A 26,356-nucleotide genomic window follows, 5' to 3' on the forward strand; every position below is an offset into this window, starting at 1 on the left:
CGGTCCGATCTGCTGAATATTCCATGGAAATTTCGAGATCGCCTCGCGATGATCGGCCTGCGCGCCATACACGTCGTCCGATTGCTTTCGAAGCGAAAAATAATATATATACATGTCTTCTCGCGTGAAAAAAGCGCGTAGCTCGACGGTTCTTGCGTGATTCTTGTAAACGTTTTTACGCGACTTCGAGCCATCGATCATATTGCGCGGTGCCTATTGAAGTTAATGAAGCTGACTATCTCGAAAGCAAAAAAGATCGCGAGATGTTTTGCATATACTCGTAAGGAATAAAAGATTCTTGCGATAGATTTTTTTTCAATATCTGTTATGTTTTTTTTTATTCGTGTCATATTTAAGCCTTTATTACTCGCGTAAAATATCTATCTAGGATTGATTATGTAAAATCCCCGCCTTGTAAATTCGCAAAATGTACGAATGCTATATACACATTATTGCATTTATCATTAAAAAAGAATTTTTAATTTGATTATCAATCTCTATTTTTAATTGCATGTCATTAAAAAGAACAATAGAAATCGAAATATAATTAGAGTGCCAGAAACACCTTACTCAAATAATTATGTAAAAAAAAAAACAACGGGAGTGACGTAAAATTAATGTACTTGTTATTTAATATAATAATATTTTTTCTCGTATATATATAAATTATAAAAGTTTGTATTTGAAAATTCGATTTGATATTTTTTAGGATTTATCTATATATAGTCATCCTTTCATCGTTCTATTCGATATTGGTTTTTAAAAGAAGGAATAGTCGCGATGTTGAAGAATTGATTGCTATGTAATGTCAAACAGTTTGTCTGTGACCAGGCTTCGAACGGTCAAGAGAGATCAGAAATTACAGGCTTGTGGGGTATAAGTCGCATTGCAAATGATAATTATCGAATGTTGCTGCGCGGTAGTAAATTACTGTCGACGACGAGGGTCGTCCGGCACGTAAGAATTTTGCAGTGAAAATCGTTTTACAACGCGTAATCATTCAAAGCTGAAGATCACAGTACATGCTTTAAGTAATATTATCGGAAAAGCAGTTTGTTCCGCACGATCGAGCATTGGCGCACGTTGTCGAGACTTAAGTCGTTAGTTTCCCGTCTCCGATTGGCTCTTACAGCTGGCGACGCGATCGATTTCTATCCGGATAGTCATAAAAAATTCTCTCAAGAAATTCATCTTCGTCGAGCTCGATGACGTCCGTAAAATGGTTTACAAGACTGTGACTGCCCGCGACGTAATGTTGTTTTTGCGTTTCGCTGGACGTGCTAATATCTATAGAAAGAAAAATATTTATCAAGATACGCGTGTAACGATAACATGCGTCATGTGCCGTATTTGTTGAAAAGTTATCTCCTTTGCGAGTTTACATAATCAATTTAATAAAATATATAGGAAAAGCACCCCCGCTTTCCTGAATTAGAACTACAAAACATGAAATGCACGCCCATAGCTAGGACTGCCAAGGATGATATGCGTACTGAACGCAGTTAATTGACATCTTCATACCCCATCATACTAAGCAAATGAGCTTCATTCATTCTTAAAAATTAAACTTTTGAGTAGACACTTTTGAAAAACAAATGAAAAATTCTTGACCCAGAAATAGAGAAAAAGAAAAAAAATATATGAAAAACACAAGCTGGCGTAGAATAAGCTCGCTCATAGGATATCGAGATGTCGGCTGGCTGCGCTAAACGTAACGCATACCATCCTTGGCAGTTTTCTCCTCCTTAGGAATGACTGAGGTAACGAACAGCCGGCAGTCTAATTACTTAAGCGAGGCAGTCTTGCAGTCAAGCGCAAGGAAACACGCGCCGGGAGAAGAGCTTCTCGTGCACCCTCAGACTCCTCTCTCTCTCTTCTCATTCTCGCCCTTCCCTACTTACGGTAATCCCTCTCCAAAGACTTGAGGGTAAAACCAATAATGCTAAGACGCCCTTCTCTCGCTCTAAGCACAACCCCAAAAGTACCGCGGCGGAATACCCGGCGACGTGCGGCCTCGTAGAAACACTAATTTCCTTGTCTCACTCTTAGAGATAGACGTCAGCTCGTAGCTCGGTCTGTCAGTTTAATTGCATTTTTTCGCTGCACAATCGTGCACGCGCGCGAGGACGCGTACTACGAGCGACATGACATTTACGCTGCTAATCAGTTCAGCTGTTACGCGGGAAACGCACTCTGAGCGATTAAACAAACATCATTGATTATTCATTTGTGAATAATTTTATTGTAAAATATCGAGACAGGACTCGATCTCCTGACATGGAGGAGAATGAAAAAGTGTGTCGTTAAAATATCCACGCCGCGCACGTGCATTAATAGATAAAAGATAAAGTTATAAGATCGCTCGTTCATCGGCGATCGACCGCACTACTAATTTTCTCGTTCTATTCTTGAGATAGATGTCAGCTACTGGCCTCTAGTTTCTCCTTCAGGCGATTCCCGCGTAACGAATAGCAGCCGCTATTCTAGTAATCGCCCTTTCAGTCCGCTGTTCGACTTGCTCGTCACGTTGCTTTTAATTACATCCGTATCGGCAGAAACGCGAGGAAGGCGCAGCGGAGGATAAAAAGAGAGTGTGGTGTCTAGAATTCGTTAAAAATGATCTGTAAATTAGTAGGATTCCGCGCGGAGCAAATGGCCGACGATCGTGTTCGGAGAGCGAATTGCTTCGTTTTGCGTGCATGTTAAATTCAAAGTGATATTTTAAAGCTCCCGTTCGCGTTCACCACTACTATTTCAGATTGCAACATCCGAAATAAGAAAATACACGATAAAAATTCTTGGAAAATATATTAAAAGGGAAGCGTATCTCAATAGAACAACACGATTGATATAGAGTTACCAACTTATAAACTTTTGTAATTTGTTAATTCATAAATAATCTTATATTTTAAAATTATATATAATAAAAGACGAAATAAGCTATATATTTACTTTACAACTACGATAAGCTGTCAAATTAATAATATATAAAAATAAATGTAACTTAATTTCTCCTTGAAACAAGAAAATAGTTTTGAATAAGTTCATTCTATATTAATACCAAATTTTCTGGTTTCGGCAGCAACAAATGATATAATCAAAACGCGAAATTAATAGCAGACGTTTCTTATATGTACTCGTCCTTTCAATCGAGTGTTCGATGGGGACAGATTTTCCTACACTCGCACAAAGCGAGAGATCTTGAATGTAGAAAGCCGCGAACTGCAATTTCGTCAGACAGAATTAGAAAGTACGAAAAACAATACGAGGCAGGAATATTTCAGAATTCAGAGTTGTAAACTAATAATAATCGTAAACTTCTGAACGGCGCAGCTTTCGCTCGCGCCTTTCTTCCTTTACCCGCGGATCTTTACGTCTCAAACGTCACTCGCGTGACGCGATAATTACAGTGTTTATGAACGAAGCTCTCCGTATAGAGCGTGTCGACGACACAATGAGAGTCGGCAATCATCCTGGATGATGCACCCGGACGGGCAAACGAGTCTCTCTCTCTCTCTCTCTCTCTCTCTCGGTGTCGGTTAGTTGCGCTTCGGTCTCGCTTTCAGATAGGCCGTGCACGATTAAGTGGCCGTAGGCGAGGTAAGTTGCACAGCCACGAATTGCATCGTCCTCGATATGTAAAGCGATCTACCTCGCTTACTAAAGTGCCACTCGGCTCTCTCATTGCCCGAGCACCTATCTCTTTTATTGTAGCCGCCGCGCGAAACACATATATAGATACGGAACATCGCCGGAAGGGAAATATACAGCGTGCGCAAATAAGTTGAGAGTGTGTTCAATGTTGTCCTTGCGCAATTTATATACCAAGACGGTCTGCGCGAAATGATACGAGTGACAGAAGCTGGCGCTTCGTGTAAAAAGTTGCCCGGATAAAAACCCGCGTGTTGGTTTCGGTCGTTTAAGTATTCATGACTAAAGGCGGTCCTTCTCTCCTTCTCCATCCTCTTCCTCCTTCCGTCAACCGATGTCATCCGGCGATTATGCTGCTGGACTAGCATTGACAACTTAATGACAAGCTTTCGTCTCGTGCAAAAGACGCAATAAGTGATTACTACATTTTGATGAAGCACGCTTAATCGAAATTTATTACGAGAAGCCAACATTTGTTTTTTTTTTTTTTTTTTTTCCTTTACAATCCCGCAATTGCAAATGTAATTTCGACAATCTTACCTCGTTATCATTGTAGACAGGACATTAAATAAGACAATTTACTGGTCGTTTTGAAACAGGTAATGTCGCAAATATAAAGCGCTTTAATTAAGAGGAGAAAAATTTATCCCGTTCACCTTCACTACAAACATTACCGGATTGCCCGGTAACAAATGCATTGCGTTAAATCACCGTTACGAAATTTATCACCGATAATTATGATATCCTCGTTAAAAGACGGTGAGTTGATACGAATGATAGAATGATACGAAGGAAGAGGACGCCGTCGTTAAGTCGTTAAGTTGCCTCGATGCAGTTGGCAAAGAGACGCACTTCACTCAATTTTCACCAATTAGACCCGCGAGTTCGATGACGATCCTAGCTGTACAAATAAAAGCGTAATGCCTTTCCACTAAAACTATGTTAACTCTAAAAATCGATAATTTTACGAGAAGTAAAATTTTGAATTTTGTTTCGGTAGTTTTGCAGTTTATCTTTATATTTTCCTCTATTACGACACTCTAAAAATAAAAACAATAATAAATAAAGTAAAGGACTCTTAGTTTAAAACTAATGGTAAATTAAAAAGATAAATTACGAGTCAGAAATTAAAAAAAATTTTTTTCTTTTTAATGAAGTAGTCAAACCGTAAAATAAATATCAAATCGTCAATAAACACAAAAAACATAGAATTAAAAAATAACTTAACAATATCACAAACCTTAAAATCGCAATAACTTGACATGTTTCTCTAAAAATACTTCTAAACATCTTCTAATCTGATACAACGAGACACGATAATTTATAAATAACAGCAAACGGCTTCATGAGCGTAGAATGTAACAAACTTGAAGTATAGCGGATAATGACAGGAGAAGCAGCAAAGTGAACATAAAGATCGGCCGATCAAGCGCGTCGCGTTCTCGTCGCGAATCGGAATGGATCGATCAAGCGATCGCGGCTGCGGACAGTTGCGAGAGAGCCCCCGATCGACTTGTCTTTTCCGTGAATCTGATCGTCTCGTCCTTGTGCGGGTAGGTATGTACGTCGGGATACGAGCCGCTTGAGTTATGACTGCGGCCATTACTTGGGACAAACGAGGCTAAGCGTGTCGACACACAGCCGAAGCGGGCAGGTCTCCTCGATTCTCCCGAGTCATTCTCGACTCTCGACTTCTCGAGAATTACAAATGCTGTCTCTCTCCCTCTCACGTGAGCCGTGTGAGCCTTCAGCGTGCTCGCAACTCCCGATTGACAGTTTTAAGACCCCGACGCTGAGCTCCGCGTTAGCACTCGTTATCCAGGACGCGGATTCCGCATAGGCGCTTTATGTATTTCCTACGCTCGTCGAGCAAATATACGATATCGCGAGCGGCATAGCGATACCCTGTAACCCACATTTTCGAATTATTTATGTCGCAGGGTTTTTGCGATCCACGGCTGTCTTCGCCTCGTGCGATGGTATTTCAGAAGTATAGACGGCTGGGGTATAGAATGAAGGCGCGACGAAAAAGGTTGTTTATGACAGTACGATTCTAAGGAGGGCTAATTTTCTCTTCCTAAAGTGAAAAAGTTGTATATCAAATAAATTCCACGCACGAAAAGAACCGACCGACAATGAAATATAGAGAAGCGAATCTTGAAAGCCAGCTGATACACAGAAGTAAACGTTCTTAAAAAGTATTAAAAAGATTAGCGTCTCTTCAAGTAATCATATTCACCAATGTATTGGTGAAAAAGCTGTAAATATTAATCCATATTAATTTATTTACGTAATTACAGTGCGAATCACAAAGAGGTGAAAGTCGTCTTACATTTCGATGGATCAATCTGATTGCAAACCACTGGATATCCATACGCGTCATTGAGATATCGATTTAACGCAGACATGCCCAGTGATCGAGCAAAAGCTTACACAATAAGCGTATTAATGGCTTCGTTCAGAAAAGCTCACGTTCCCCGATGCCATTTCGTCATTAGTCTCGTCTAGCCCAAGTACGGCTCGTGTAACCGCCGTGGGTCGTTACTTACTTCGTCCTGAGAACAAAAAAGAAAAAACATACCGATTAAAACTCTTGTCTTTCCGACAACAACTTCATCAAATGCACATTTTACATTCATCCATTTCAGCCTTCGTGCACATAATGTCGTTCGTTAATGTATATCTTATATGTATATAGACATTATTAATAATGCAAGTATATAGATATCAAACGTTAATATTGTTACAACTAAAGAATTTAAAAGAATTGCGGAATAAACATCCGTATACTGCAGCGTCAGTTCTCGTTGAACCGCGATACGATTATTCAGACAAACGATACTTACAATCAATGTTAGGAATTTTTTGTTCGCGTGAGATATTAGATAATAAATATCGTTTATATATTACACGCGGTTCCCCATTGCGATTGGCTGGATCTCTTACGAGATCTTCGTTTAAGGTGTTCCCGAGTTAACCCACGAAAAGTAACCATTGGATCCGCGGCTATATCCATAACCATAAATAATGATCACTGATTGGTCACTCGTCGATCGTTACTCGAGTGTACGTGACTGCGTTTACGTTTCCACGGGTCGTTAACTCGTTTCCATTAAGGCGCGGTCTTGTCTGCCTCTTTTCCTTTATCGCCATTTCTTCCCGTCTCTTTCCCGCGCATACGCGTTTCTTTGCGTCGATCAACTATCATCCGATTTTAGACGCGCGGCATGTGTATCTTTATACGTTACGGCGATTAAGCGCCATTCCGAACGCGACCGGTATTTCTTAAGTGACTCTTCAGTATAAAACGCTAATACGTCATGTCTTCGAGCTTCTATATGTGTAGAAATATTTTCTGGCGCAATCACACACACACATACACTGTGTGTTGTTATGTAATCATATACTTTTTTTCATGGCGAATTTAATGTCACGAGTTAAACAGTTATTTAAAAGTCTGATTTTAAAATGTACCTATATATACATGCATTTTAAAAGGTTCGTGCGAGATTTAAAAAAATTGAAATTTTATACAATATTCTAATCACTTTTTCATTTAACACAAAACCATTATTTAGAAATTCAGTTATACGTACAAAAGATTTAAATATACATATAAAAAATTTTTATTTCAGATTTTAAAAAATTTGAGGTTTTATACGAGACTGTGGAAAAAATATTAGATCTAGAGTTTAAGAAGGATTTGTGAGAGTTAATTCTCTCTCTCTCTCTCTCTCTCTTTCTCTCTCTCTCGAAGGAGTACAACTTACGGTAATAAGCAATCAAAAATTATGAGACATACGCGAGTAATGCGCAGCTCGAAGAGACGATTAATAGCTTCATTGCATCCTATACGCTGTCGATGCAGAAGTACCGGTTTTACCAACAAGACCGCCCCTTTCTTATTCTTCTCGATCCTCGCATTTGCTTTCGATCTTTCTCTTCCTTCCTGACGTCGTCACTTATTCTTTTCGCGAAGCAATCAGCCATGTAATAAGCAACAATAAATTTTATGCATTCTCTACGTATCATCGATTGCAGCTAATCATTACCTTTCATAAATCTATAATTAGTTGCACATTCATATTTTTACAAATCGCGTCAAAGCGTATACTTTGCTGTTACCTTCGCGCGATTATACAATTTTTTCGAGCGGTATTAGTTAGCGTCGTATATTAGTATACAAAAAGGACACACATCTCTATACTTTAGATCGCGGATGAAAGGGTTTAGAAAGCGGCGATCTGTCCTGGATATCCCAATCGCCAACGTGGCGCAAAGCAGGAACTATAATCACCCAACGTCTCTCGCCATTTAGTTTTCGTGTAGCCTCGATGTTATCTCGTGAAGGAAAGTCACTTCGCAAAGGATCATTGCGCTCCAACGCGCAGTCACGATCGCCGTATTGCTACACATCGTCGTGTCTTATATGTTGTAGGCGTGACCGGCACTGTTGAGATCTTTATCGGTTCGTCATTATTATTACGTTACATATCGGGATTACATCGGTCTCCCTCTTCTTCGATTAGAAGAGCGCTATATACGTCGGGTTAACGCGAGACGTATACGACTTCGTAAACTGGTTGCTGACGAAACGAAATCACCACTACGACGCGCGCGATGTACATTGTTCTCTCACGTCGGGATTTGATATGCGCGCGCTCGCGCCGCATTATTAATTATTATGTCGAGCGTGTGCCGAGTTATCGCGCAGATCATCGATCGTCACGGCGATCGTATCGTTCCGCGTTCATCTTGTCTTTCGGCGCAAATACGCGGAGGAATTCGAAACTCCGGTAGCTGATTTGCGTCAACAGTCCACAAGCTGCCGTATAAACGCAGGCATTCGTTGTAAAATATGTTGGGATTGGATGAAATGGATAAAGTTGCCAAAATATGTTTCGCGATAAAATTTCTCTTTTTTTATATACTTAGTTATTATATAAACGATTAATATTTTTCTTACGCTTGTATAGTATTGTATAACGTGTTTACGACAAAGACGAATTTAATCGACATATGTTCAAAATCCTTGAGAAATACGAAGCAAATATGAACAGACTGCACTATATGTGTTTATATAAAAGAGGGGAAAAGAGAGAAGATCGTGTAGAATTTATTAAACGTGACAAGTAAGTATATAGATTTATTCCGATATACGCATGATTTACTTTTGAGGCCGGTACGATTACTGATTTATAAGGCTATCATCTTACAAGAAAATTATTAACGTTTTCATCCGAGGTATAAACGAGATATCGTATAACTTTCTGCTGAATAATGCCGTTCTATTCCTAGATATTCTGGACGCTGACGTAATGACGATTAATTGAATTAAAAGCGAGACGTGCGCGGATTCGAGCACGATCCGCGGATGATTCGCGACTGGCGCAAAACGCGTGAGTGAGTTACGATGTCGATGCACATCGGTGCCGCTTAAATATCATCAATCAATGAATTCACAGCGTCCGACCGAGAGAGGAGTCTATTTCGAGTGAACTAACCGTCATGAATGGCAATTACAGCACCCCGGTAAAACTCGACGTACGATCCTACACGGCATATATTTTAAAGGGGCGTCCTGGGAACGTTCCCGAGAGGGAACGTCTTCAGACGTCCCTTGAAGGTCTGCTGCTATATGGAATCATCCCGTCTCGACGGTGCCATTTTTCGATAGTCCTTTCCCACGTTTTTCACGCATCGGCGTTTCACGCGAAACTGCTCTCCGCGCACGTGTTGCACGTCGCATCGGTACGTATATACCTATACCTACTACAATCGCGCGCGTGTTCCGGCCGTAGAAATCGCGCGTACTGCGATTTAACGACCAGTTGGTTCTCTTACCGCGCGCCGCGCCGTCTCCGTAGATATACATCTCGTAATCAGATACTGCTAACGCCCGCGATCACGTAAGCCCCGCGGGTTCCATTATGTGCCGGCGAGAAGCCGACGTCGCGTCGCGATCGCGGACGATCGCGTATCCATAATGGAGGGTACTTTCGGCACTTTAAACTCACGATAGTCTGTGTACCATCTTTTCTCTTGCTCTGAGAGGCAAAAGTGCTAATAATTAAAAAAAGAGAAACAAAAAGTATCATCTCTTAGGCTGGGTCCACAACCTCGCTTTACGAGGGTCCTAAGCCGTAAAGCCGTAAGAAATTGACCAATCATAGTTGAATGCGAGAAAAATAATCGACTGTGATTGGTCAATTTCTTACGGATTTACGGCTTAGGGCCTCTTAAAGCGAGGTTGTGGACCCAGCCTTAGAGACTTCGACTTTGTGACAACGGCAGTTTTAAGCTCTTTGCGGAGAACTGACAGTGGGTCCCATCTGATCATAAGTCTTTTTGTCAATTTAATTTTCTTTACATTACATTTGGTGGATTAGTCTCATCATAAGATACGTTTAATTTCTTAAAATTACTTAGTGCCTCGACTACAGCAACATTTGGACCTGAAGCGAAAAATTTAAATGGTTGTATATACAATCTGTACTACGAGATTCCAAATTGTAGATAAAAAAGAAACTTTGCATCTTTCTCTATCAATTGTCGTAAGGTGGAGGTTTTTACTTGCGATCTGTATTTTAACGAAACTTACAAACGTAGCTTCCACAGCTGTAGTTGAGAATAAAGTGGGCCTTAAATTAAATGGGCCTTACAGACCTACCCAGCGTCACTAACTGTGTTATAGATTTTGGCGTCAGAGCTCAGGAGAGTTAAAAGTTCATTGCTTTGCTAAATGCGTTACGAACGTGATACTTATCGGAGTTACCATTTCGTTGTACGTGATTCGTTATCTTGTTGTTCGTGTAAAGATAAGCTGTTAAAGGGACGGTGAAGTAGAGACGTAATCCGTTTCGCGCGCGGTTTCCTTCTGACGCGCGAAAGGTCGCGCGCGTTTAACACGCGACGCGCATTTCCGTGCGCGTTTTCGCGTATACGCTCCACCACCGTGTTATTTATCCGCGCGCACGCTGCACGTTTGTTCCACCTTATTTTCAAATGCACGACATTATCTCGCCTCGTTGAGCGCGACGGGATAAGCGCGCGTGAAGGACTCACACCGTGATTATCCGCGCTACTATATGGATTAAGGTGTGTTCCCCTTGGCGATTTTGTCGAATACACGCTTGGTATTAACTCGCGAGATTTCGTTCTAAAATAGATAATGTTAACATCGCTGACTGATTTATGGAAAATGATTAAATCGAAAGACGTAGCTTCTCTCCCTCCTTATATTTTTTCACGCCGCGCTCTCTACTATCGTAACACACCTCTTTATTTCTCACGATTATCGAAAGCCGCTCGAGAGGGGTATCTATATCAAAGAGAAATTCTCTCTTATTCTTATAGTTTGCAATCACTTAAATTGTTTTGAATTATTATACAAACGATAAATGTTATATATAATCGCCGTTTCTCCTGGATCTAAATTTAAATCATGTCGATTATTTTCTTCTTTTTGAAGTAAATAATATCGTATTGCCGCTCCCATTCGGGGTCGCCCGTAGATCTCTTCTCAACGGATAGTTTAACCGACATTTTAATCGCTCCTCTCTATACCCAGACTGCTTCCTAGTTCGTGAATTGAGCAGTTTGATTAAATCTCGCAGACGCGTGTTTTCACTTTCTCTCATTCGGGAGTTATGTTTATCTGATTCCCGGTCGAGTCAATACAATGAGAATGCGGCGCAATTAGTATCTCATTAGACAGCGCGACTGTTCTAATTCCTTAGTTTCGCATTAGAAACGTCACTCCGTCGTGGAACATAACGTGACGTTCCCTCGTGCTACTCTTCGACTTCTCTCGCTGGTTCACCCTTCCGCCTCTATTACGTTCCCTCGGCTTCTCCAAGCATGTGGCGAGGAACTTGGTACGCACCAAAGTAAACTACCACCACTCTGGCTCTCTTACATGGTGATTGACGCGAGTGTCGACTCGGTGTCGGCTCGGAACGGTTATCCGTTTACCGTTTCAAAACGCTATCGAAAGTGTATTCTGCGATCCTTTAACACACAATCCTTTACAACCTTTAATAGGAGAGAAAAACTCACTGTCGCAATTTAATTTTATTGTTATTATGATTATATTTTTTTATTAAGTTAGATAGATAGGTAAGGCAAAAAGAAGAAAAAAATTAAGTGAAGTGGATTTAGATAAAAAAAAAAAGAAGAGAGTCGAAGGTATAAAAAGATGAATGAGGATTGGCTTTTTCGTGATAAAAATAAGAGTTTTAGATTAATTAAAAATTAGCTGATATTTATTCCCATAATGTATATGTTATTGAAAAAAAAAATCTCTTCACTCTAATACGTAATTTAACGGTTCCTCGATGTGAAATGGTGAAACTCGTAACGATTATCACGAGAGGGAAGTCGTAAGAGAAGGCATGGTTCTTTATCACTGTCTTCTCTCCGCTCCGACTCTCTTCTTCGCGCGAGCCACGTGCCCAGGAAGTTGCCGTTCGCCGACGTAAACTATCGCATTTACTAACGCGGCTTGAACGGAACGAGGTCGCAAATGCGCCCGACAATGTATTATAAAAGCGGGCAGAGTTGATATGAGATATGACTGGGTAGACGCGCGGAAAGGACCATGATGGAATATCAGCGTGATGAGACGCGACGGTTGGGGAGGAGGGTGCTGGGCGGTGGAAGAAAAGAATCCGAGAAAGCGGAGGCAGGTCCGCGGCTTTAGATATACATACGCAGATGAGTGGAAACAAACAACGGTGGCTTCGTTACGCGGCCGGTTAAATATAGGATCCGCGCACTCGAATAATATAAATGATGGCCGCGCGTTAGCGCGCGCGGTTAAATGAGCATGTAAGTAGAGGCGCTCGTTGAAGGATCGCGGGCGAGCGAGATGCGCGCGTTTCCATTACTCCATGAAGGCTGAACAGTGTTTTCGAGAACGTCGCAAAAACCATCGGGAACACCACGAGCGCGTAAGCCTGGTAGAGAATAATTATGGAAGAAAGGCGATTTGTAGTAATTAGCATATATATGGGACTTGATGATGCTGCATATAAAATATGCCGCGGGTATTTACATATTTATGTACTTATTTATAACTGTTGCTGTTGACGCGGGACCTTGCGAGCTCTTTTCATCGAACATCAACGATAAACGCCAAAACGCGGGCGAGGACTTTCGAAAGGCATTCCGATCAAACTTTAACCGTACTATTCGGCCGACTATATTTTGTAATAAACATTTATCCGCCAATAACATTACTGAATTACTGCGTGCATTGCGAATGTAACGCGTTTATATTTACATACAGCCTTTCAGTTCGGTTTATTTGTGTGTGTGCGGTAACATAATCATACTAAAATAATACAATAAGGCAATAATAAACACGTGTTCCAAAAAGTATTGGTATTTGACTATTGCAGCTATTGAATGTAAGCTAAATTTAGTGTAATAAATTCCCCGATCGAGAGATAAACATACAAACTCTCGATGAACGTCGGTTCACACGAGGGTATATATTTTCGGACGACCGGTCGAGTACGAGTAATAAACAAAATACCCATCAATGATTTTCGCGAGTGTGCAGAGAATTATGCAAAAGTGCACTCGCGCGCACACGTGACGATCTATATGCTCGCGTAAACTCGACGATCCGCGCCTCATACGTGCTCGCCTTATATACGCTCATCGAGCGATGACACGCGCGTGTAGGCGTGCAGGATTAATGGGAATTTATGTATCTGTACACGCGGTACACGAACCACGACACGCACAATTCGCGTAGACCGAGGGCGAGTATAGGAGCGTGAAGAAAACGGAAAGGCGAGCGCGAGCGCGCGCGGAAGAGCGAGTGGAAACGCATATACGAGGAAGGTACGCGAAGGAGGCTCGAGGGACGCGAGGGACGTGAGGGAAGGGGTTACGATGAGGAGGAGTACGTAGGGACAGGAACGAAGGGACAAGGAAAGGACTGACGAAACGACGGGAGCGGGAGAGAAGGAGATAACCGCGGGGTCGGACCGGGTGGTTGAAATTAATGTTGCCCGCTTAATTGGAGCCACCGAAGAGTGTGCGTGTGGCCTAAGCGGTTCTCAACTCGCTATACACCGCGACGATGTCTTACGTCAGTTTCGGGGAGACACGTTCGACGATGACCGGGGCGCGACTTTCGATATTTCGTCGTATACAAGCGTCTTCAAAATGAGCTTCGCGAACTGGCGCACCCGAATTACCGCGAATCAAATTTTATAAGTAGAACGTAGAAGGGTCATAGAATGTCGTAACAATATCGTCACGTGACCTTCGTTTTGTCACTAAAGGCCATCACACGTACGAAAATTTTAGTAGGAATCGTATGGTCTTAAGCAAATCGACCAATCACAATCAAGATTACAATCTCACATTTTAATACGCTAAACTGTGATTGGCCGATTTGCTTGAGACCTTACGATTCCTATTAAAATTTTTGTACGTGTGATGGCCTTTATAAGTTCATTTTTAAGTACCGAATTACGTCACGACGACGCCCTATGATATCGTTATGACTTATTATGATTCTGATGTGTTCTACCTGGGTAATAAATATAGCGCATGTTTTTACGTGTGAAATTTATTTTAATAGAAATCACGCTTCGAATAAATAACGTCGATTTCATTATTATAAAGCGTTTTGCTATTCTAATTTTTATTCTTTATGCAGCTATAAATCTACACGTCTCACTTTTTTCTTACATACTCATTTCATAACAAGATGTATGCAAGAGATAAATGATTTATCGTGATGATGACTTCATTAGAACACCGCGGTATAAAATCCCATCGAGTCGGTGGGTACAGATTTCGTATACGCGGATCTGAGTGCGTTTTCTGCCGCAGTCGCGAGAGCGATTTATGAAGGAGCCGCGGTCGAAAATTTGAGTACCAACGCTGGCGAGAAAGTAGCGAGAAGATGTTCCGCGGAGCAGGTTCGCAGCAGGTGCCGGTGCCGGGTGTTCCGTGCAAACATTGTGAGCGTTCCGACTCTCCGTCTGATGATTTCTGGCCTCTTCTTCTCGGATAAACCCGATCCTCCGCAAACTACGACACGGCGGGAGGGGGAGGAGGAGGGAGGGAAGGACGCGTTCGACCAAATGTTTTTGCATCGTGGCGCGATACTTGTTATATTTGCAGCAAGAACAACACCCATCGTTAGTAACGTCGTGAGAAGAAACGATAATCGCAACAGACGAGACGAATGCACGACAAGTGTGAGTAATCGTTCTTCTCTCGTACAGTGAGATTCTGCACACAAAAGTAACTTTTGGAAGGAGTTCCGAGAAGCGCGCCTCCGCTTCGATCCGGAACGCGTTGCAATAGCGACGAGAGTTACGATGAGAAAGACGAGATGAATTTACGCATAAATCACGAACACTCGTTCTCCTAATAAGCAGTGATATCACTATACGTGCCTGCTTGTACAATTCGAAACACGCCGATTCCGCCTAGTAGGCGATGCCTTTCTAGCGCTTTCAGGATCACCTTCGCGGCTCTAAAACGATCGTCTTTCCGAGTAAACCTTGAGATTGTCGGACGCGCGCGCGAGCTCTCCGCTGCGATTCGAAACACGCTGCACGCGTCAGCGATATTGAATGACGGCGGACGAAACGGATCTGCCTTTTGCGCGCGCGGCAGATCCGTCTCTTCACGACAGAGGGAATTCTGAAAGTGAGCCTTGAGAGATCGTTGAACGAGTCATCGATGCGATTCGCCACATGTGGCTGGCGGCGAGCGTGTCCGGCGCGGAGCGAGGGGCGCGCGAAACTCAACCTCTATATAGTCCTGGAAGTCGAAGGCTATATGTGCATGGCACCGCGTCGACGACGACGCGTTCGTCGTTCCTTGAAGGAGAGGACGCGGAACGGCGAATACATAAAACGGAAAGCGCTGCGGAACACACGTCGCCGTTCGCTGCTGCCCCCGCCGCCCGTTTCGACCACCTACGTTCCAACCCTTTTCTCCCTCCCTCTCTCTCTCTCTCTCTCTCTCCCTTGTATGCGCGTGCGAGCGCCTCGTCTCGCGAATGTCGAAAGGGAGACACGACCCTTACTTATTATTACTTACGGCTTACGGGGTTTCGGCACGCGAGCGGAGCTAATGTGTTAATATAACGTATGGGGGGGCTCGCCGGCGCGTATCAGCGCCCACGTAAGGACACGCATGTACACGCGTGCACGCGTATACGCACAGCCGCAGTGGGCATGGGCCGCGCCATAAAGTCGACCCACTCGATCGTCGGCCGCACCATTCTGCCGTCGTCGAATTGCGCCAGATTGTATTCATGAAGGTTAATCGCCGTTACGTCTCGTGGTAATTGCGGCGACGCGTTCGTCCGTTCGCTTCACACCGTTCTATTATCGCCGTGTTTCCAGCTAATGATCTCTTGACAGAAATCAGACGAGGAAACAAGACAATTGCGATATATAAACATTTCAAAACTGCAGGCGACGGAACACAGGGTCGATCGTTATTTGTTAATCGTAATTTTTACATTAAAATACATCAATAATCTATTCGATCGTGAACTTCATGCACTTGTAAAAAATATGAACATGTGCATCATACATGGTACAGATTTAACACCATGAATTTTGGAAAAACCTGCACGGTTAAATTAATTTTTTAGAGTGTGTGAGCACAAGTTAAATAGTTTTAAAACGCGAATATCGCAACGTTCGCGCAATTATAAATATAAGGTATAATTCGTTGACGATTGCGACGAACATTTTTAATCGCGTGATTTGTGAATTCCGTTTGTATAAATTCGTCCACTCGATCTCGATATCTTCATAAATTGGCAGCGTCTATCGTAGCGAGGGCGGAGTCTCTCGGCATCCGTTTTCACGATTCGATTTTACGATCATCGACGGTCATTACGTACGGTGCGGGATTCTTTTTTTTTTGTACGCGCTGGAACAACGATACGCATGGTCACGCGACAATCGGTCACGGAATGCGAAGGCAAGAACGAGAATAAAATCGTCGCCCTCCCGTCGTGCTATTACGTGGGACGCGTCCCCCCAAATTTGCCCGCTCTTAAATCCATCACGACGCATCGCGCTGATCGCCCTATTAATCGCGATATTCACGCGTACGTCGGGCCTGGTGCGCACGACCCGCACGTGTTTTATGTCGATGTGATGTAAAAAAAAAAATAGAGGTTATACGCTTCGAATTGGCCGTGCGTTGATCGCATTAAGAGAGGCAGGAGAGTCTCGAGATTTCGTGAGATGACACGAGCGCGAGATGTGGCTTTCTTTATGACGTATAGTAAAATCTTCAACCATCAGGAACGATAGATTCACGTGTATTCAAGAAGTAAAATAAAAATTTGTCGAAGGGAAATCTAATCCAAAATTGGATGTATCAATCTATTTTGAAAAGGGTGATTCTGAGACGATGGAATTCTTTAGTAAAGATCAGGAATAAAGTATAATTTCAATAATAATTCGTATTATAAGTATAATTTAAGTAAACTGTGTGGAAACAATAGAAACCGATGTAATTTGACGGAGTACAAGGCTGGATATCTTATCGATGTGATTTCCATTGCATCGTACATGTATCGGTATTTATAAGACTCGTTAGACGATGTTCGGATTTTTAAGGACTTGTTGAACAATCGAATGGACTTGGAATGGGTGTGCTTGGTCCAAGACAGGCGGGCCCCGGCCGTTTGCGGAGGCGGAAAGGCGCGTAGGCGTTGCGGCAGATGCAAATTGGCCACACCAGATTTCGACGATACATCTTAATTTCCTGGCCTGCCAAAAGTACCGGCTCGTGCCAAACGCCGGATTTACGAAAGATTTCGGCACGTTAACGGGAAGGAATTATGCGCGATAAAAAGTACGACATGATTGTTCAACTATTGTAGAAATGGAACTCACACGAGTATATCGAATTCAGGAAGCATTGCATATATTGATTCAACAAAAATCACATTAAATCTTTTAACTATTCATCAATAATTAATTTTAAACTCTTCGCAAAAAGATAAATAAAAATATTAAAAAATTGTAGAAAAACTATCTAAGGTAACTAAAACTTTCTAAAAATAAAATAAAGTTCTATATATATCAATTAACTGTAAACTTTGAACCATAAAAGAATTTTATTGAACAGACTATTTGTTTTTGATGTATCAATTAATATAAAATAAGATGCAGACTTTATATAACGATTTGAAATACTAGAGAAAAAGTGTTCTTGCTCTTATCGTAGAAAATATTAATCTTGTTGCGTCCAATTAATTTTTTCAACATTATTATATTTTATAAAATTATTGAAACATCCTTTGAATATATATAATCTACAAAAGTGTTTAAAATTTAACAATTCAGTAAAAGATTTTTCTATTTTAAAACCTTCCTTCCCCTGCTATTTTACTTTTCTATCCGCGAAGCTTAGGGCGTTTTCTAGCGGAGCTTAAATCTATGCATAATTTTCATTGAGGTTGGCACGCGAGTCTTGTCGAGAGACCAGACATCGCAATTTGTTCCGATGGGCGAATATACGAACATGTGTTATCGGTATGTTTCTCATTTGCGGACCAAATAAAAGACAACGCAAGACTCGAATCCCACGATTCGTGAATACATGGGCGGCATTCGCAAGGCCATCTCCGGGAATTTCGTTTCCAGGAACGAACTCTTTGCCGAATGGTCGTATTCGTATAAGTGATCAAACTTTTGAGACTACTGTCTTCTCTGTTCTTCGAAATATTTGACGCTGCCAATGTTCGTTACCGATCATTAAACCTTGAGCTATCATTTTCTTTCCGTTTTTGGCAAAAAATTAACGAATTTATTATCTTCTATCATTATTATTATTTCACGTAATTCGTTATTTTTATCGCAGTAATTCCCTTCTCTGAAAAAAATTTAAAGACAACTTACAGTAAGCTCGTATATATATATTGTGCTTTAAGATAAATCCAGGCGGTTATATACACACATTACTTGCGTGACATATTGACGGGACATATACTCCGCAAGGCACTTTGCATTCTAATGGTTATTAAATTTAACTGTTATGAAGATTTTTAATGAACACACATCGAAATGTAGGTCCTCGTGGTATCAACTTAGATACATCTTAGGCAAATAGCTCCACTGTGGTGGTCGGCAGATTAAGTTTAATTGGGCGGTGGTCCCGGCTGAATTGAGATTTATGAAGTAAATTCATTGTTTCGAGTCGCCACTGTGGACCACCAACACCGATTCAGCGCTCGTTTCCTTCCCCGGTCCACCGCTATCAAACGTTGTCCCCTGCAACGAAGTCCACAACAACATCTGACAATCCGGCTACTGTGGGCTATCCGAATAAGAAGAAGCCAACTAAACGGTAGCCTCTACATCATCTCGACTTCCTTTATTGGACTGCCTCGCGTTAAGATTGCTTCCTGACGAATAAGACGGGCGTAAATCGAAAGTCTAGATTGACAATATCTTGTAAAGCTGAACTCCAATTGTCCATCATTAAATAAAATCAGTTGTCATATATTACATATAAGATATTAGATTGGAAATAAAACAACATGCAACGCAATTATTTCTCTGTATAGTTTCCTTTTTGTAACAGTGAAAGAAAAAAGACGAATGATAATATAGCTTAATTCTAAACTTCATTCGACGCGATGAAATTATGATCGATGCTACTTACTTCAGTCAACCGCCGTATTTATAATCGAGAGTGTAATCTGAGAAAGGTCGGCGGATCAACGAATCACATACGGGATAGATTGCCATGAGGGCCGGTTTATTTGTTGCCGACGCAGATCCGACTGATCAAACAGAAATGTTCCACATTGTCGCGCCGGATTAATTCGGGATTAATAATCCTGACGGGGCGTTCGTTTAATTGAAGCACACGTCACACACCGCACGCAGGGCCGAGACCTTCTCGTGTGGTCTCGCGAAATCGCTTAATTTCGTGGCTCATATGAGACCACGGTGAATTTAATATACGCGGATCTCCATGACGGGGAGCCCGCACGGGCGGGTTGACGATAATGATGAGGGAAACGGAGACGGAGAAAGAGAACAGCGTGACGAAAGCCATGCTAGGGAGAAACGTCAGGAGACGTTTCAAAGTCGGATGAAGACAGATATGCGGCGTGCGCGCAAATTTACTGTCGGCGCGCGTTCCTGCAGTCATATACGCTGGATACGCTCGTCGAACGTGCGAATATCAGCGAAATTCTCACTTTCAGGGAAAACGTTCGTCGCTCGAGCGACTCAGAATATTCTGAATACGAGGTAGAAATTTCCAACGTTAAAGTATTCCCAAACTATTTGTACATGATAGAAGCGTGACAGATACCGTCGTTCGACGAGCAAACATTAATATTAAATCGTCATGGTAGTTGACGTGAGGCGAATCTATATTTGTATCTCGTCTATGCGCGTAAAAACCGTACTGATAGCTCGTTGCAAATAAATACAGTTATACATGACATCGTAATGATAGACTGAGATAAAGGAAAAATACATATATGATTACACGTTCTATCAACGGAGAAATGAATTAAGCAAACATAAGGATCGAGAATGCGCGGTAATTTCCGACACGGGTAGCTTTGCTCGCTCGATAAAATGGGCATTACATGTCAATGGAACCGGACTATATGCGGCACAACGCTCAATTTGGAACAGCCTCGGTTACGCAGAGATACGCATGAACGCGCAAATGCACGACTCCACACGCCGCTTGGTATACCACACGCATGTTAGCTGGCAAACGCGATTCCACCTCGCTCTTTTCACGGCTTCTCAAGCCGCATTAGCTAGATCTTTACGCGGTATATATACAGAAGACTGCATCATTGACCGCGACTGTTAATGGAGTGATTAGGTCGATCTGAAAGATACGTATATGAAATTAAATGTACTTCCTTGATAAATCTCTCCATCATAATTTTATTATCAATCTGAACTATAATAATTTTATTTTTTATTTTTTTTTTATACTCAAGCAGAATGTAATATGTATGAATATATATATGTAAGTTTTTTCTAAATTTTACAAAATTGCCAACTTCGAGTCACTTTTGAAATAATTTTTATTGAGAAAAGTGTGTTATTATGATGTAAATTTCTTTTGTTTAATACATGTTAATGTAGAAGGAAATGATAATACAAGTATATAGAATAATTTAAAAAAATATTAGTAATTATACAAAACTTGGACGAATATCCTTGATTCTACCATAACTAAAGATTATAAAAATTCTTTCTCCATGTAATATTCGATAATATTAACTTCTCTTCTTTACTGCGATGCAACAAATAACTTACACAGAAAGCGAGGGGTCGAAAAAAGACGTAATCATGCGGCTGTAATCTCTTTTCATCGATGACACTACGATACGAGGTAGATTAGCGAAGTATCATGTGACCAGTCGTGCTTGGAATTCTCGTGGAATTTCAGGGTCTACGGTTCCTGCCGGTACAGGGCGCCTCGAAGAATTTGCTACAGTGAAGCATCCAAGACTTTTATGGGTACATCACGGGACTCAAGCGAGCCATTAGAAGCTTCGTGATTCCCAGGAATTCTTGGACTCGTTAGCTAAATCTTGTTGCAGGGTTTATCATCATTTAAATCTAATATTAATAAAACATACATTGTCAAAAAAATTTTTCTTTCCCTTATCACTACGAATATATTCTCTTACATTATATATATGTTATTTTTTTATTTTATATAATATTTTCTAATCTTTTCTTTACATTTCTTTTTACAAATATTTTTAAGTAAAGTTGTATTGCTATTAATAATAATGCGTAAATTGAATTAGACGATACCACATGAAGGTAACTTTTAAAAATGAGTGAGAGAGAGAGAGAGAGAGAAAGAGAGATGCTCCGTGGTTAAGACGTTGCGGGGTCGCGAGACGACAGGCTGCGTCGACCCCACCGAAATAAATTTCAGGAGGGACATTTTGACCCAGACCGTCTTTCAAGTGTTAACGGGCTCGTTTCAAAGCGGGTTTCGTGGTAAACACCGTGCGATGAAGAAGGAAAAAGAGAAAGAGTATATAACGAACGATACAACGCAACGATACGTGGACGACGTTGTTCGCAAATGTGTCGAAGTTAAGACGTCTCGGGGTCATTGCACGACAGGTTTCGGCGACCTCGTCGAAATAAATTTTACCCCTCCCGCGCGAGTCAGCAGCGACCTGAACACGCTGGGGTCGCGGGGGCCCTCGTAGATCCTACCTGCGGAGGAGGGAAGCCTCAATACTCCAAGTACCTCGTAATACACGAAGGATGGGCGCGGGACGGGATGAAGCCGCAGCCCGAAAGCACGGGCTGTCGTCAAACAGAAAGAGTACGACGGGTCAGTGAGCTCCGCGGCACCAGACGGATAACTCATCGAGATCGTTCTGGGACTCCAGAGTGCGAGACCTGATCCTACGAGATGAGGATCCTCTCCGTCGAAGGGGGAGGTATACGCACTTTCTCAGAGGAGAACCCATGCCACGGTATACCTCTTAATATCCTCCCCACCGGCTGCAGGAATGCAATCTCCATAAAACTGCTTCCGCTGCGAGGTATGCAACCGGCTTTGCAAAATTTGAGTTAAGTCCTCCCACCTCTGTCTATTTATCTTTCCTCCTCGGCGACGCCTTCATATGCTCGAGCACGTACGTGTACTTGCCGAGGGTGCGCGATAACCTGTGCCGCTGGCGGATGCGCTCGTTTCACTTTACGACGATCGAGCCAGCAAACGTGGAAGAAGTTTTATTAGTTCACCCTGGCCGGCAGTTCGACCCGAGGATTTCGCTGCAGTGCGATGAAAAATGTGATTTCCGTTCGAGCGTGGCAGAGGAGAAACGTGTCTGTTTCTCGTTAATTGCTCGCAACTATTCGACGGACCTTGAATCGTGAATGAGTGGAGCGGTCTTTCCATCTCCCTTTTCTCTCTCTCTCTCTCTCTCTCTCTCTCTGACTTTCTGGAAGTCCGAAAGCGATTATGTCCACTTAAATTCGTGGATTTGATGACCGTAGAAATTACTATTAATAAATATTCAACGGACTAAGAGTATTCTAGATGGATGTAGGAACGTGTAATGAAACTCGGATTTCTGATAGATTATCTAAATAAGATTCTTGCTAAAGATTAACCATAAAATAAGAGGAATTTTTTATAACGTGTCATAAATTTTTCATGGAACATACATACGACATGTGTTTACGTAAATTTTATGTCTTTATTAAAAAAATTCCCTTTCTCTAAATAATAAATACATCACGTAGACATATCTTCATCGTTAATCTTTTTAATTAAGCGTAGTTTATTCAATATATGAAGGAAGAGAGCGTGAGCTCACTAAAGAGCTCGTACGCGGGCTAATAGTGACAATGGCTGGCTCGCTTGACTTTATGAGGATCGCGTTAGCGAGCAAGAGAACGTCGAACTCCTGTCCACGAAAGGTGAAGTATTTCAGGGACCGCCACGTCAATAAAATACATGTCGCTTAAGCGAGGAGGCTTTGTATCTCGAGGACCACCGTCATCGAGCGACCCAAGTGGATCGTTTCGTTCGAGAGCGAAGGCCGTCTCGATTTTCGCGGTTACGATGTCCTTACACAGAAACGTTAGATTGACACGCTGTTTTTTTGCAACTCGCCATAAAGAGTCATCGACAAACGGCATCAATCGTCTCTTTTTTTTTGTGGACACACAAGAGATGCATCTCAAGATTATATCAAGGGTATTTTAAAGGTAAAAGACAAACATTTTTGATCTAACAAGTTTCCATATTTTTTTTACAAATTTAAACTGTATGTCCCAATATATTCTATAACATAATATATATAATAAGATTAAACATATTAAATCTTATTATATTCAATCCATTTAAATATTAGAAGGTAAGTATCTACCATACGTATTAAAATCTTTCGTTCAAGTCAAACTTTACGTGAAGTGAAATCTATTTATTGTTGTAATTATAAAATATAAAAATTGTCTTCGGTAGTATCACAGTGCGTGTAACTTTTTTGGATAATTATATCTATTAGCGTTATCTACTTAAGTGATATGTTCGCGCAATTAAAGAGTTAAATGCTGCTGCCGCGTATTTTCTGAACATTGATCGCTGCAAAAGGTCGTCGTACTGCACGATGTTCTCGCACGGTCGTTAACATTCGCCGTAAAACCAAAAATCTTCTATTATGGAATTAGTGAGATGATAGACCCGTCAATAACGGTCGCGTCGACTTAGCTGGTCCTTCGGAGAATACGAGAGCATAGAGGCGAAATGGAGACGAAGAAGATGGAGTGGATGGAAGGCTTGGAGATCTGTGGAGGAGAAAGGAGAGTCGGAAAAAAAAGAGAAGTCAAGGCTGACCCATAAAAACGTCAAACTTCCCCTAACCTAGAGAAACGTCTTCATTACCGAGGAGGCTCGGCTTCCCATCGGGTAGGTCGGCCGGGTTATACGAACGATGAATAGTGACTATGTATAGTCTCGAAAAAGGATGAAGACGAAGGCGGACGGACCCGTTCCCCGCGAGAGATTTCTGTGTGGGACCTTTTCGTGCATCGAGTGCCCTCCACGATGTTTTCTCGGCTGACCAAACACGACCGAACACACGGATTCTATTTCGGACCCGGGCGCGAAGTACGCGACCAGAACGGCGGAGAGGTGCGGACAGCGACCAACACGGTTTACTCTCTCGTCACCTTTAAGATAAATAAATTCGTATCCCTTTAAAGTAAATAATATATATCGAACCTGGGAACACAGGTATTAGAAGTCACGTGACAAGCTCAAACATGATTATCGACTCAATAGTATAGAGAGGACGTACCTGCAACGAAAGAATACACGGAAAGAATGATTTTGCTAAAATATCTAAAAATTTCGGTAGACACAGATCTGAAAATAATTTTGTTGGATCGTCAAAATAACTGTGCAGGAAATGATGAGCAATGCTGCAAGAGGTTTGACAATCTATAGCAGTCAGTTTGAGTCTGCGTCTTTATTTTATTGATAGTCCAGTAAATTTTATTTTCAGAACTGTATCTGTAGCTAAATCTTTTAATAAATATAGAGCCGTTCTTTTCATAGTCTTTGCAAAGATTTTTAAGTAATTTTTTTTTTAATGATATTCACGATCTGATATAAAAATAATTCTGTATTATGTATTTATAGACAAAGACAGTTAAATACGTTATGTGTGGTCGTAGAATCATTTAGGATTTAAATATTTCTAACTCACGCTTCGTCAATTCACAATTTCACGAAATCCTACTAAGTCATTTACGAACATCGGTCAGTTAAAAATAGAATCCCTACTTCAAAATAATTTAGATTTCGAATTGAAATTAAGATATCTCTTGTAGGCTTTTAATCTCAATTAATTTGAAACGACGCCCTATATATTTAATTCAACGAGTCTGTCAAAGCGTTTGCATGCTCAGAGAGAGAGAGAGAGAGAGAGAAATCGCAATTGGAGTCGTGCAAATTTCAGACTAATCGCGTAACGCCCAAAACGTATCCACCAAAAGAAAATAAAGCGCGTCTTCATGCTCCAATTCGACGTAATTTGTCTCCCTCTCTCTTTCTGCGACGTTATGCGCATTCGCTTCTAAAAATTAGGCAATCTACTCCGGAGGTCCAAGCCGACGTCGCCGGTTGCTTTGTCACTTTGTAGCAGGACAACGCTATGCGTTCACGCACCCGCTCACGTAGAGGAAAGAGCGTGTCCGGAACTCTGTTAATAAAGCAGTCGACGTTTTAATACTGCAGCACGACAGGGTCTCGACGATCGTGGTCTCTTTCACTTTCTCTCTTTCTTTTCTATTTGTTGTTCTCTCTCTCTTTCTCTCTCTCTCTCTCTCTCTCTCTCTCTCTCTCTCTCTCTCTCTATCTCTCTCTCTCTCTCTCTTTCTCTCGCGCGAGATGAAACGAGATGGACCGCGGGGTCCAGAAGAGGGGGAGACGGTTATAATTAAATCGTGCAATCAACTGGCTAATTTGTCCTCAAGCGTATTAATAAAACCCGGCCCACCAGGCTCTCTCTTTCTCTCTCTCTCTCTCTCTCTCTCTCTCTCTCTCTCTCTCTCTCTCTACTTTCTTCACGCTTACGTTTCCCTTCGTCATCTGCCTACACATGCGAAACTATTCTTACCGTTTCTCACTTTGCGTTTCCGCTAGTGACACCAATTTTTCATTTCAGATTCTGAGCTCTCGCTCCCGTTCTAAGATATTTTTGGGATTTTTCATTAAATTCTATAGGAGCTATTTAACGGTATATTGCGCGACGTATTTACGCATCGAATACGTATACGATGCATAGTGCTGGTGGATAATGAAAGACGCCTGATGCGGCGATGGCGTCTCGTTAATAGGCAGACACTCGAGACGCGCGTTGCTCAAGCTGAGGATCGTATCGGTTCCGTGAGCACGAAATGTCTAAATCAACGTTCACCTCGGTATGAACGTTACGGAGGTTCGAGGTAACTCCGGAAGACTATTTAACGACGTAAATAAGTCTGGTCGTGCATACATTATTCATGGCATATAATTAATGCACGCTAAGGCATTACGAAGAGACGTCTCGCCACGTGTCGATTGAGACAATCGATCGTACGACGATCCAACATATAATTCGGGAATTCATAATGTGGTAAATAATCCCATTAATAATTTATGTGTGATGAGTAAAGAGGGTCGATAG

General features: G+C 41.7%; 1 protein-coding gene across 1 annotated transcript in view; it reads right to left on the bottom strand.

Annotated features, from left to right (window-relative positions):
- The window catches only part of LOC108780118 (probable serine/threonine-protein kinase DDB_G0282963), a 70,771-nt gene that overhangs the window by 2,284 nt on the left and 42,131 nt on the right, over positions 1 to 26,356 (bottom strand). The window contains exon 2 of the mRNA XM_018547715.1: positions 6,201 to 6,206. Within this exon, the coding sequence (XP_018403217.1) occupies positions 6,201 to 6,206 (6 nt within the window). The remainder of the gene's footprint in view (positions 1 to 6,200; positions 6,207 to 26,356) is intronic.

The sequence above is a fragment of the Cyphomyrmex costatus genome, unplaced genomic scaffold (genome assembly GCF_001594065.2).
Source record: "Cyphomyrmex costatus isolate MS0001 unplaced genomic scaffold, Ccosl1.0 scaffold122, whole genome shotgun sequence".
NCBI lineage: Eukaryota > Metazoa > Arthropoda > Insecta > Hymenoptera > Formicidae > Cyphomyrmex > Cyphomyrmex costatus.